At 43.9% G+C, this 14,059-nt stretch overlaps 2 protein-coding genes across 2 annotated transcripts in view; both read right to left on the minus strand.

Annotated features, from left to right (window-relative positions):
- LOC106805148 (methyltransferase-like protein 7B) overlaps positions 1–6,968 on the minus strand; it is a 10,111-nt gene extending 3,143 nt beyond the window's left edge. Inside the window, exons 1-4 of the mRNA XM_014806641.1 lie at positions 6,963–6,968; positions 6,516–6,581; positions 2,866–2,925; positions 244–522 (exon numbers count right to left, since the gene is read on the minus strand). Coding sequence (XP_014662127.1) covers positions 244–522; positions 2,866–2,925; positions 6,516–6,581; positions 6,963–6,968 — 411 coding nt within the window. The remainder of the gene's footprint in view (positions 1–243; positions 523–2,865; positions 2,926–6,515; positions 6,582–6,962) is intronic.
- Positions 6,638–14,059, minus strand: part of LOC106805150 (major vault protein-like) — a gene marked incomplete in the record, with an annotated part of 31,709 nt that continues 24,287 nt past the window's right edge. The window contains 7 exon segments of the mRNA XM_014806643.1: positions 6,638–7,709; positions 8,017–8,205; positions 8,415–8,549; positions 8,830–8,938; positions 9,296–9,507; positions 9,893–10,031; positions 10,441–10,638. Coding sequence (XP_014662129.1) covers positions 7,548–7,709; positions 8,017–8,205; positions 8,415–8,549; positions 8,830–8,938; positions 9,296–9,507; positions 9,893–10,031; positions 10,441–10,638 — 1,144 coding nt within the window.

The following is a 14,059-nucleotide window of genomic DNA, read 5'->3' on the forward strand; positions in this document are numbered from 1 at the left end:
GAGAGAGAGAGAGAGAGAGAGAGAGAGAGAGAGAGAGAGTTTGTGCGTGGAAGAAGGTTAAAGACAGTGGTGGCAAAGGAGAAGCAGAGATACGTAGCAGAATAAAACCAATAGCGTACAAGAGAGTGAATACGAGCGAGAACGAAAGAGAAGAGAGCAAAAAAAATGTGTTGCGAGAGTGGAATAAACGGAGAGATTCAGATAGGGTGAAGCAGTCGACAGCACTACAGTCGCAGCGCATACCAGTTTCAAAATGCGTCTGATCTCGCTGACGACTCTGTCGGGGTCCTGCACGGAGCAGAGCGCCGCTGTCGTCACCACCGCGTCGACACTACCTGTAGCAATGACGTCCATGTCTTCGGCTCCCTGAATTATCAAGCTTGCCTTCACGTGCGGCGCGCGCGCCAGATTCTTCGCCAGGAAGCGCGGCCACTCAGGGTTCGGGTCGACGCACGTCACCCTACACGAAGGGTAGTAGCCGAAGTTGCATCCCGGTCCTGAGCCGACCTCGACGATATTCAACTCATCGGCGCCATCGTCAATCTTGCCGTCGCCGCCGTCGCCGCCGTCGCCGCCGCCGCCGCTGCCGCCAAGGTCAGCAAACAGCTCCTGATGAAGACCGGAAGACGTCATTCAGGGCTGCTGGCAGGCGATGTTGTTAATTTTTCATGGCTGTAGCTGTTACTAATGTTTCGCAACGCCCCGTTCGTTTCTAACGGGGTCGCAGTCGTAAGAACACGAATCCAATCAACACGCTGCGGTTGAATTTTCGACAATCGAATTAATTCTAATGAGAGACGCTGAATAGGCGCACTGGCACGCCGCGCACAAGCCCGACGAGCGGCTGTTGGTGCACCGCTCGTTACAGCGTCTTACTCTGCTATAATGCCGCTTGGCGCGTAACCGGTGGGGGGGGGGGGTCTCGCGCCTAACCACGCTACGATGGCCGCGGTGTACCCGTTGCGATGAATTCGATCGTGTTTAATCAAACGTTGTGACTTCGGGCACCGTCTTCCCGACACGTTAGCCGTAGGTTAAATCAAGAGTTTGTCTTCCTGTCAACGCCGATAAATACAATTGAGTGAGGGCATATCACGTGATCGGCTGCATTTACCAAATAAAAAAATTTCGCACACAGGTGCATCTTCTACCTGTTGGAATGTTGTGGTAACGCAACCAAAATGGTGCCTGCGTGCGACACACGGATACATATCGATGCACGGTGCTGCTGGAACAACTAGCCGAACACGGAAATGGATGTTTTATAAGCTTGCGTAAAACCGAAACTGTCGTCTATCCGAAATTTTGGTTCCATTTAGCCGTCAGTCTTTATCAAGACTTGATATATGTGCGTTACGACGCACTACGTCCTATGATTCCATTAGATGTGTTTATTTCCGTTTAGTTCGTTATATTCTTTTAATTAAGATCACGACAGTGCAAATATGTCATTTCCCAAGTTACTACGGAATGCGTCTTCTGAGTAGGCCCTATAAGCGGCCATGTTGAATGCGACCAGTTTCTGAATATATTTCACTATAAATTATTTATTACGAGAGGGCAAGTGTTCTGGGCGCGAAAGACGTAGGTATACTTTATATATTAGAATCTGCAATAACCATTGGGTACATAATTATGGCCTGCTCATGGTAGGCCTATATTCCTCTACGTATTACATTTTACACGTTATAATTTACGCTATTTCGAAAGCTATTTCACTGCAGCACGTAGATCTTGCGTAACCTTTTGCTGCGCCATGAGCCTGTGCCGTAACGAAAAGTTAAAAGTGGCATACGACAATAGCCTCCCGCCAATTGTTCACCAATGTTTCACTATTTCGTCTGTGGAAAGGTACCTCTTTTGAATTTTTTGCAGTAAAACTCGGCACTAGAGTGCACTAATTTGCAATATGCAGGCAAGGTAGAAGCCTCGTGGACGTCTAGAAAGCATTAGAAGTGAGATTGGTCTAGGCGTGTAATTGTGCCATTCCGTCAATTGGCTTAGCCACGGTGACCGATCCGCCAATTTTGTGTTTGACACGGAAACCGACTATATGCTGAAAATGATCGAAAACAATCTGGCAAGTTTCGATTGACGGTTGGACTTTGAATCTACAGGTGTTCATTTAGCATGAATAAAGTGTAATTATATAGTATTGTAGTATGTAAGTATTTTTTATGTATATATAATATGCAAGTCTGTTAAAAAGAAAAGTAAAGATTCTGCTAGTATAGTTCATACAAATGCAGCAAAAGAAAACATAGAGACGAGATAGCACAGCTGCCACACAGAAACTGTTCACAACCCCTTCGATTAAATGCTACGGGTGTGCGGCTAGACGCGCGTGCAACACCACGGGTACACGGGCGCGCGCAGGCGGAAGCAAGGAACGCAGACACAGAGCGAGCCGACGCGCGTGTATAATTCTCACAGTTTTTGTCGAGTGCATCTCCGTGTGGTAGGGTCCTGAGAAGTAGTAGAATGTCCACGCGAAGTGTTTTTGCCGCAAGGATTCGATGAGCGGTAGCGCGCGGGTAGTCCACACGTGTACGAAGAACCGCACGAGCCACGCCAGCCACTCGTCGGCACCCATCGTCGGCATCGTCACGCCTGAACTCGCCATGCGCAGCATCACTGACAGAGACACGCAAGGCCAGATAAATGCAAATCGTCAGATTTAGAGAGAGCGATAACAACAACAACAACAACAACAACAACAACAACAACAACAACACTGACCACAACGAAGACAACGAAGACAAAAACAACGAATACAACTTACACCGCCGATGACGACGACTACCACAGCAGCAACAAGAATAACAACATCTACAGCAACAACAACAACAACAACAACAACAACAACAACAACAACAACAACAACAACAACAACAACAACAACAACAACAACAACAACAATACGATCTCACAAAAACTTAAATAAGATAACGTGCATGCGTGGAGAGGGGAGGATACGAATTAACAGAGACATAGTAAAGGTTGGGATATTATCGTAAAATGAGATTCAAGAGAATTGAAATAATGATATTGGGTTAGCATAGGGTATAATAAGATTTATGGTAATTTCTATGATGACATTGGATTAGCATAATGACCATGTAGCGAATAATTATTTTATTGGTGTGTTATTATAAATACTCGCGTTTTTTACTATACAATATACTTAATAAGAATAAACTTTCACGTGCACTGAGCGCAAATTATCAAAATCAATAGTAATACATGATGCTAAAATATGCCACCACGGTAAAATAAAATATAATATATATATATATATAATATATAATAAATAAAATATAAGATAAAATATATTATCATTGCAGATTATTTCATTGATAAAACAAAACGCGACTGTATTTCGTAGCAGAATATCTCATCGGCAACATTTGTCATCGCGTCCAGGACTGTTAAAATAGGGCTGGTCCTTTCTCAAAAGATGCTTAATGAGAATAAAACTTTTGCAAAAACTCTCTAACGCTCTAGCAGTGAGAAGTCCATAATTTACATACCACAATTAACACTCTCTAATCTACACTTACTGTTGTCTGAAGCCCCAGTCACCTATAAGTGCAGATGCACTTCGTGTGTGTTGGCGCTGATCGCAGCTTTCCTCTGTGTTTCGCATGCACCGCCGAACCTGGACTTTATACAGACGATATTTCGTCGAGGAAAAGGGAGAGAGAGAAAAGATTCCAGTTGGTCTTGCCTCGTCACCCTTCATCGGGTCAATTGAAAACACCTGGTCGCAGCTCGGATTGCTGTGCTCAACGCAATTGTATACCTATATGCGCGAAAGAGAAAGAGAGAGAGAGAGAGAGAGAGAGAGAGAGAGAGAGAGAAGAGAGAGAGAGAGAGAGAGAGAGAGAGAGAGAGAGAGAGAGAGAGAGAGAGAGAGAGAGAGAGAGAGAGAATGTGTGAAAGCGAAGGAGCGGAGGGAGAGTGGGGACTGAAGGTGGGAGATAGGACAGAACAGAGCAAGAGAGCTGGAATGAGAGACGATGGGAGAAGGGAAAGCACGAACGAGGGTAAAGCGGAGAAAAGCGCGAGAGAAAGTGAGAGAAAGAAATGATAAAAGGAGGCAGTGCCTATGCATAAGTGAAACATCCGCCACCCTCCGAAGGATGCTAGAGAGAGAAAGAGGCGAGATAGGAGAGATGAGAGAGAGAGAGAGAGAGAGAGAGAGAGAAAGAGAGAGAAAGAGAAAAGAGAGAAGAGAGAGAGAGAGAGAGAGAGAGAGAGAGAGAGAGAGAGAGATGAGGGAGCGAGCGAGATATTGGCAGATTATATAACGAGGGGCGTGACATCGGACAGAAATAGAGGGAGCTATAGAGGCGCGCGAGCGAGAGAAGAGGTGACAAGAGGCCGAGGTTGGAGAGGACGGAGAGGCGAGAGTGATAGAGAGATGCATGAGTAAGCGCAAAGAGATGCGCGGAGAGAGATATGAGGGAGCGAGCGAGAAGGAATAAAGATAGACAGAGGAAGAGCGAGAGGCTAGGGGATATCTATAGAGAGAGAGGGAAGAGAGAGAGGCGAGAGAGAGAGAAATTAGAGAGAAGCGAAGACGAGAGAGATAGAGAGAGAGAAAGCGAGAGAGAGGAGTGAGAGCAGAGAGAGAGAGAGAGAGAGAGAGAGAGAGGAGAGAGAGATAGCGAGCTAGAGAAGAGAAAAGGAGTGAGAGGCAACGGGACATATACAAGAAGAGAGGCGCGCTGAAGCAATTGGGGAAACCGCATATGTGCATGTAAATGTGCGCTCATTTTTGCGAAATAACTAGCGCTAGGTGTAATCAGATGAAACCAGAAGATGTACACCGGCTTAACGTAGAATATTGGTAACAATGCGTGTACATTATGTCATCGGTTTATTTACTTGATAATTCATGTCATCGTGTTGATATCTGAATCGTTTTGATCATAGATTTTCGCAGCATTAAATTGACTACGTCACGAATTTTCTATGTGCTACATCTGTAGAAATGGTTTGTTGCAATTTTACATGAAAAGTAAGTATACGCGCTTAACAATTTATGCGCTGAAATTCCTTACCTGATAAGATATGTACAATGTATCGCTTTGCATTTTGTGAAAAAGTGGATTTTTTTTTTTCCAACTTTTACTATTTTTCGGTGACGTAATCACTTTAAGCTCTTGGCACTGCCATGCTAAGGATATGCAGTTTAACTGTGTAAGCGTGACGAATGGGAATGGGGAGCCAAGAGATGTGTGACAAGTGCTCGGCGTACAATCTCCCAGTAAATCACCGTGCTCATACACTGTTCAGACACATACATTTCTAGTATATATGATTATATGAGGTTTGAAGCAGCACACATGCATCACGCGCTTACACACATGCGTGTATGCGCACAATACTTCATTACTACGCTTGGTAAATACACCGCGCAAACATGTAAACGAACGCACACGCGCACATGCAGGCACAGCTGCACTGCTCACACGTAACTCGTACGTAAAATCGCGCGCTCGAACGTAACGCGCTCGCGTGCCCTCGTTATAGCATTACATTGGCATTACACGCATTTGCTGTGTGTGATTGGCGCGACAGGACTGGCTCTACACATGAACTCAAATTCGAGCGTAGCGGGGTTGTTAAATATGCAATCTGTAAAGTAAACTAGAGGAACGGCTTCGCGGTCTCGATTCGATTTTTCGGTTGCCTAGGGTACGAAGATAATTTTAGACATATCTATAAGGCTCATTTGTGGCACGTGTACGTGGCGTGCGTGCGTGCGATACCGCGCTGCGTGCGTGTCGCTAAGCCGCAGCTAAGGATGTGGGCAGGTGTGTGACGCATCGTGTGTAAGCGCGATTGCGTTCATGTACACGCGTGCGCGCATGCGTGCTTTCATGTAAGATTCATAAGCAACTACGACAATATGTATGCCCAGCGAGGCACGCGATTTTATGACTGAAGGCTGGTCACATCCTGCCGTCCGTTGATAGAATACCCACTCTATACGTGCTGCTTTTAAATATTAACATTTCATTATACTTATCGCTGTCTCTCGGTGTATATCAGGAAATGACGCTGACGTGGCATAAGTATGTATGATCAGCTGAATAATAATAAGTGATTGCATCTACGTGCGCCGTGTCATATGAAAATAAGGAAATGGACATATAAAGATGATTGTGTAAAGCCGTATCGTGAACTGGCGGCAGTTTGTGCGTGCATGGATCGTGCGCGCTGTTTTGTATGTGGCGTATTGTACGTATATACGTGCGCGAGCGTGCGCCGTATGTTGTATGATGCATATACGTCATATACGTGTCGTTACGCATGTCGTTAATTTATATATTACAAAGCATTTCCTAATAGGCATACAGAAAATGTTGCTTATAATATATACAGAAATGTGTTTCTTTCATTTAAAAACTTCAGTAGATATGCTGTTTAATATTCTTATTTTTATTATATATGAATATATCTCTCATAATTTGTATTGAATGGTAAAAAGTAAATTGATCACTTACATTGTATTGCCGTTGATCCGAAAATCCGCTGCTCGTGTACACGCGCATCACCGAAAGTTGTGGCTTCTAAAGCACGAATGAAATCATACCAGCAGACTCTTAATTCAGTTATTATTCCTTCAGCACACAGCGACATCTACGAACAGTGTGACAACACCTCAACAACTTCAATCGATAGTGAAACATCTATGTCATACACAATTACTATAAGTTCCCGCCCCACATCGGTGCACTGACAATCGACTGGTGAGCAAAAATGATCAGCCCACCTATGCAATCGGCTACTCTCTTCGAAACAACAGAACTTTGAATCAGAATGAACAAAGGGCCACTTCCTGCTAAACAAAAGGGCCGGCTCTCGTCAGCAATATGCTAGTATTTGTCAAATAATGGGATAGTTTTTGCCTGGATACACTATAGTCTGTTCCACATACACGTTTCTAATACCGACATCTTACATGTGTCTCGGAGAACCTGCTACCTACTCAAAAGAAATAATTGATCATAATAAGTTTTGCAGAGTATAAACTTTAAGAGAAAGTAAATGAATTTTGCAGTATGCTAATTTGTTGTTTGTAGTTTTATGTTGATAGGAACCCAAATTTGCTCATATATACGATTAGTATATATGCTAACTAAATGCTAACCAAGCAGCTTCCTTTCAAGCAGTGACAGAAAAAATCCGGCGAAACTTAATCATCAGAAATAAAAACCCGTAAACTCCAGACCATTGGAAAATATAGTAATATCTTACCAGTACAATCACCAATATATAATTATCTGATACATTCCTTCATGTGACACTTTCGTGTGTGTCCAATTCTTTCTGTGACATCCCCTCATCTTACAAATTTCCTCACGTGACACAGTCTTCTTTCTTGTACGACATCCCCCATGTAATGCATTCTCTTATATCTAACACATTATTTTCTGTGAAGCCCTTCCAACCATTCCTTCCACTCTGAAAGCCATAACGGCTACAGACCAAGAGCCATCAGGGGCATAGACCACACATTCTCTTCACGTCCTTAATTACTCGCAGGCAGATTCGTCGTCGTCCACCTTTTGTTTCTTTGCCGGCTGTGCAATAGGCAGAGCACCGATCATGCCGTGCGCAGTGTTGAACAAGTTGATTGGCGTTGATCCATCAGTGATCAATGTCGACTGTATTCCCAGAGACTGCAGAAGCTTTGCCTGCAAGCAGCATTGATGAACGTAAGTGTCGTGATCTGTCACTGCATGTCCCCCCTCTCCGCACAATTAATCAATATTGATACTCCAGCTTTCTACATCGTTATCAGTTCTTATTCTGTTATGCTGCTCATCAATTCTGTGTAAGTAATATCAACGTGAGATGATGTGAACGGCTTGCATCAACGTGAAAAACTTGCATTTTATTTTAAATCATGAGTGTAACTTGTGTCAATCACCACGAGCAATGTGTGTCCGCCTGGCAGTTTAAATAGCCTCTAAGCGACAGGTAATAAGATATATGACAAACCTGCATCTCCGGTCCGGCTATAGCAATCGCGCGGATCGTATCTGCCCCTATGGCTTTCACCATGTTTGCAAACTCCTCCACTTTAATGTTGCTATGAATGCGGCTCTTCTCAACCTCAAGAGCGTTCTGCTCACGAACATAATGAACCTCAGCTTCTCTGGCGTTCTGTAGACGCTGCAGCTCCGATGCCTACAGTGCATGTTTAAACACCAGAAAAAAAACACGAGTTTGTACCACCGGCAGAGTGTACCCATTTAACCTTGCGAACCCAGTTACGTTCCGCACAATTATTTGCAAAGAGAAATGCAAGCTGGCTATAATATATATACACCGATACATTATTACATTAACGCAAGGCATTAAGGACATCGCAGGTGTACACTAGTGAGTTTACTTACGGCCTCTATTGATGTGGCTTCAGCCTTCAGTCTCGCCTGCTGTACTGCAGCTTCCCCTTCAATCTTCTCAGCTTCTGCACGACCCTGCGCCTCAGCCTTTGCCTGGCCGGTGCTCTCAATTGCTGCACTGAGTGCCTATGAGAGGTAAAAGTACAGGGATGTCACACACATACGCAGCAATTATTGGACGAGATTTCATGAGATTACAATACAGGAGTAACAGACTGACAACCCTCGAGACATCACTCATAGTTCTCAGTGTTACACCCAGTGTATCTTTCTCTCTTTGGACCCCACTTGTTTGAATCCACAGAGAATCAGCAGATATTGAGCCAATTTGTTGGGTTTACAGACTGACAAGTCTGTACAGATGGGACATCAGAAACGTAGGGGGAAATACAAGCAGTGAGCTCACCTGTAGTTCCAGCAGGTTTCGCCTCGACTTCTCTGCCTCTGCCTCGTCCAGGATCTTCTGTCTCTCGAGCTTGCCCTTTGCTTGCTGCTCTAGACGCTGTGCCTCATGCCTGCAATGAAGTATACCCTCTTCATTATCACATCTCTTATATCTCAATAATTCAACATGAGCAGTCATGCTGAATTACATTCCTTAAATCCTTACAATAAAGTAAGGGAGAAAACAAACAAATTAGCAAATGTGTAAGACTACAAAACATCGAGCAGACTAATCAACGAGTGATTAAACAAATAATGAAGGATACGAATGAATTAGTGAAATGCAGACGAGTGAGGGAGCGAATGAGCAAATGAGTGAACAGGCAAACCAGCGAGGGTATGGTCGGAACTGAATGGTATGGTAGAAGAAAGTGAGCAGATGGACAGCGTGCCAAATCACGAGGTGAGCACGTGTTGTCGCTCCTGACCTGGCTGCTGCCTCCTGCGAGCTGGTGGTGATTTCTATCGCTAGCTGCACAGACTTCATGAGTGAATCGCGTGTGCGCTGGTCGACGGGCTCCACAGATTGGATGTCTACGCTTGTGATGAACAGGGAGTTCTGCTCAAAACACAGGTGCTTGCGCACATTCATCTCAGCATCCATGCCGAATACCGCTACGCGGATGATCTTCGCCGAATTCTGCCAAAAGATGGCGCAAGTGAGAGTTAATGCAGATGACACGTGACGTTCACGTTAAACGAAAAATTACTATTATGCAGTAAAATGACGTTGCATTTTAGATTTGAGAATTGTCATTACAAATTTGAATTCCACAAAGACTTAAAGAAGATAAAGAAGGAATGCGAATGAAAGAAGTATAGTAGCTAAGGACAGTGGCTCACATTCACATGCACACACACATCCAGCCGGTGGCCAACGCTTTAAGAATACTAAGCCAAACAGGTGTTAACAAGCTCATCCTTACACGCACGCACGTTGACCGCCACGAATGTCACTCAACGTTTATGCGTGATTACGACATGCTGATGGGCGATGCTGTTTCATACACACACTCGTCTCTCACCTTGTGAAAGTCGTCAAACGGAATGCTGGCGACGGAACCGCGGATGCGTGAAGCGATCGCTTTGCAGGCATCGCCGACAAAATCTGCGACACTGAACAGCCGGCTCTTCTGGGTCTCCTCCTCCGGAAGATCAAAATGCCTGCGGGGCAAGAATGGGTGAAGGCATGATGGTAAGGTGGCGAGTTCCGCTCGCCTCATCAGACTACAGGCACTACATTAATTTTTATAATTATAATATTTAATTAAAATAATAATCCTGTTTTTATAATTATAAAAACAAGATCTACTAATCACACCATCCTCTCATTGAACTGCACGTCACTTGCTATCAAGCAATCGAATGCAGTCTAAAAGTTACGCATTAGGAGTTACATGCCAGTAAACGAAAACGGACTAAACCACAGATCTATGTCTCGGCATACATAACCATGCTGTCTCATCAAACATCAGACAATATGTTCTTCACTATTGCGTGATCGCACACGTGCAGTGACCCAACCTGAAAACTGGTTTTGCCACACAAAATAACATGTTGCCTAGTAATGTACCAGTTGTAGGCCAACTGCAACTGCAGCCGTGCGTGATCCGCCGTCTCCACGGTAACAATGTCGGTAAAGAAGTCAGGGCCTAGCAGCAGACAGAGCGCCTTGATCACATTGGGTTTCTTCGGCTTACCGCCAGACAGACTCAGCTGTGTAAATTGCTCATCCGGTGACAGCATAACTAGGTCAGGCCCAAAGATCACCCTAGAAGAAGTGTAAGGAGAGTTATAATCAATGTAAAAGTAATCACGATTTAGCCTATGAAAAGGAGAACACTCTAATTAACTAGAACGTGAAAACTAAGCTATTCAAATTGGAGATAGAATATTATAAACTAGAAATGGTAGTTGTAGCCAACCACATGTATCCCCCGCAATCTAGTATGAATGAAATATCTGCTGGTTTTAGTACGCGACACACCTTCTCCCCAAGATGTGTAAGTATACCAAGTTTGCTCGCGCGAGGTCAATTAGGGGCCCGAGTTATAGAGCGGAAGGGAAATATGATCAAGGTCAAGGTCAAATAAAGGTCGCAGTGACCTGGTTTTGGTACGCAACACACCTTCTCCCCAAGATGTCTAAGTATACAGTCCGACCTCCTTTATCAGGCCACGCAGGGACAATCCGGATATGGGATTTGGCCGGATATGAGAGTTATGCTCAAACACAGCATTTCTATGCAGTTCAGTAGGATTTATGCATGTGATAATGTATTTACTCGTTGCTATGATTGATTATTTGTAACAAACTCTCGTGTTTTATGGTTTTATGGTTTATGAAATTTATGTAAATAAAATTAAATAAAACAGAAATTTTACCACTTCGGTTTATGTTTGTTTCTTTTGTGCTGAGATCTAGGGCTGTAACGATCGATACACTTGCGGCGTTGTATGCCTAGGCTAGGGCTGTTACATGTGCGCGGCAGCGGCGCCTTTGATTGAAGTACGGGGCTCGATCGATCGCGAGCGTGTAGCGAGGTAGCGTGTTTCACTAACGTCCGCTAGTAAAAGTTGTTCGTTAACGGACGAAAGTTGTCCGGAGGCATAGCGGACAACACACACACGCACGCACACACACATTTTTGTTCATTCATATAGTATACAATGTATATATCTTTTATTCCTTGGTAGTTTTTACAGCATCAACAAGTGAGTACGTATTCGTGAAATATTCGTATTAATATGGCCGTATATTTATACATGTACATGTACATGGGCGTTTGCTCTTACGGTAAGTGTGTTTGTTTTGTGTATGTGATAGCTGTGAAGAGAGAGAGAGAGAGAGAGAGAGAGAGAGAGAGAGAGAGAGAGAGAGATGAGGGAGCGAGCGAGATATGGGCAGATATATAACGAGGGGCGCGACATCGAACGGAAATAGAGGGAGCTATAGAGCGCGCGAGCGAGAGAAAAGAGGTGGCAAGAGGCCGAGGGTGGGAGAGGATCGGGAGAGCGAGAGTGATAGAGAGATGCACGAGTAAGCGCAAAAGAAGAGCGGGAGAGAGATATGAGGGAGCGAGCGACAAAGGAATAAAGATAGACAGAGGAAGAGCGAGAGCTAGGGGGATATATATAGAGAGAGAGAGAGAAAGAGAGAGAGCGAGAAAGAGAGAGCGAGAGAGAGAGAAAGAGAGTGAGAGCACGGGACATATACAAAGAGAGCGCGCTGAGCCATGGGGGAAAGCCGCATATGTGATGTCAATGTGCGCTCATTTTCTGCGAATTAATCTAGTGCTAGTGTACAGATGAAACCAGAAGATGTACACCGGCTTAACGTAGAATATTGTAACATGTGTGTACAATATGTCATCGTTTATTTACTTGATAATTCAGTTCATTCGTGTTGATGATCTAAATCCGTTTTGATAATAGATTTTTCCAGCTTTAAATTGACTACGTCACGAATTTTCTATGGTGTACATTTGTAAAATGTTTGTTGCAATTTTTTTACAGGAAAAGTAAGTACTAACGGCGCTAAATTTATCCTGAAATTCTTACCTGATAAGATTGTACAATGTAATCGCTTGCATTTTGTGAAAAAGTGGATTTCTTTTTTTTCAACTTTTACTATTTTCGGTGACGTAATCACTTTAAGTCGTTGGCCTGCATGCTAACGATATGCAGTTTAACTGTGTAAGGCGTGACGATGGGAATGGGAGCCAAGAGATGTGTGACAAGTGCTCGTGCGTACAATCCTCAAGTAAACACGTGCTCATACACTGTTCAGAAACTACATTCTAGTATATATGATTATATGAGGTTTGAAGCACCACACATGTACACGCGCTTACACACATGCGTGTATGCGCACATACTCATTACTACGCTTGTATATACACGCGCAAACATGTAAACGAACGCACACGCGCACAGGCGCAGCTGCACCTGCTCACACGTAACTCGTACGTAAAAGCGCGCGCTCGAACGTACGCGCTCGCGTGCCCTTCGTTATAGCATTACATTGGCATTACAGCGTTTGCTGTGTGTGATTGCGGGACAGGACGAGGACAGGACTGGCAGGAATCAAATTCGACGTAGCGGGTGTTAAATGCAATCTGTAAATAAACTATGAGGAACGGCTTGCGGTCTCGATTCGATTTTCGGTTCCTAGGGTACGAAGATAATTTGAGACATATCTATAGGCTTCATTTGTGCACGTGTACGTGCGTGCGTGCATGCATACACGCGCGCGTGCGTGTCTGCTAAGCCGCAGCTAAGGATGTGCAGGTGTGTGACCATCGTGTGTACGCGCGTGCGTTCATGTACACGCGTGCGCGCATGCGTGCTTTCATGTAAGCATTCATAAGCAACTACGAAATATGAATGCCAGCGAGGCACGCGATTTTATGAATGAAGGCTGGTCACATCCTGCCGTCGTGAATAGAATACCCACTCTATACGTGGGCTGCTTTTAAAATATTAACATTTCATTATACTTATCGCTGTTCTCTGGGTGTATATCAGGAAAATGACGCTGACGTGGCATAAGTATGTATGATCAGCTGAAAATATAAAGTGATTGCATCTACGTGCGCCGCGTCATAGAAAATAAGGAAATTCACATAATTATAACGATGTGAACGATTGTGTAAAAGCCTATCGTGGCACTGGCGCAGTTTGTGCGTGCATGGATGCGTGCGCGCGTGCGCGCGTGTTTGTATGTGTGTGTATGTGCGTATTGTTCGTAATTACGTGCGAGCGTGCGTATGTGTATATGCAGATATGTCTGCATATACGTGTCGTTACGCATGTCGTTAATTATATATTACAAAGCATCTTAATAGCATACAGAAAATGTTGCTTATATACAGAATGTTTTCTTTAATTTAAAAAAATTCAGTTAGATATGCTGTTTAATATTTTATTTATTATATATTATTATATTCTCTAGAATTTGTATTGAATGGTAAAAGTAAATTACGAATCACTGACATTGTAGTTGCGTGACCGAAAATCGTGCGTGTACACGAGGCATCACGAAAGTTGTGGCTTCTAAACACGAATGAAACATTTTACAGCAGACCTCTTAATTCCAGTTATTATTCCCTCACACACGCGACATCTAGAACAGTGTGACAACACCTCAACAACTTCAATCGATAGTGAAACATCTATGTCACACACGATTAC

Source organism: Priapulus caudatus, unplaced genomic scaffold (assembly GCF_000485595.1).
Source record: "Priapulus caudatus unplaced genomic scaffold, Priapulus_caudatus-5.0.1 Scaffold102, whole genome shotgun sequence".
Lineage (NCBI taxonomy): Eukaryota > Metazoa > Priapulida > Priapulimorpha > Priapulimorphida > Priapulidae > Priapulus > Priapulus caudatus.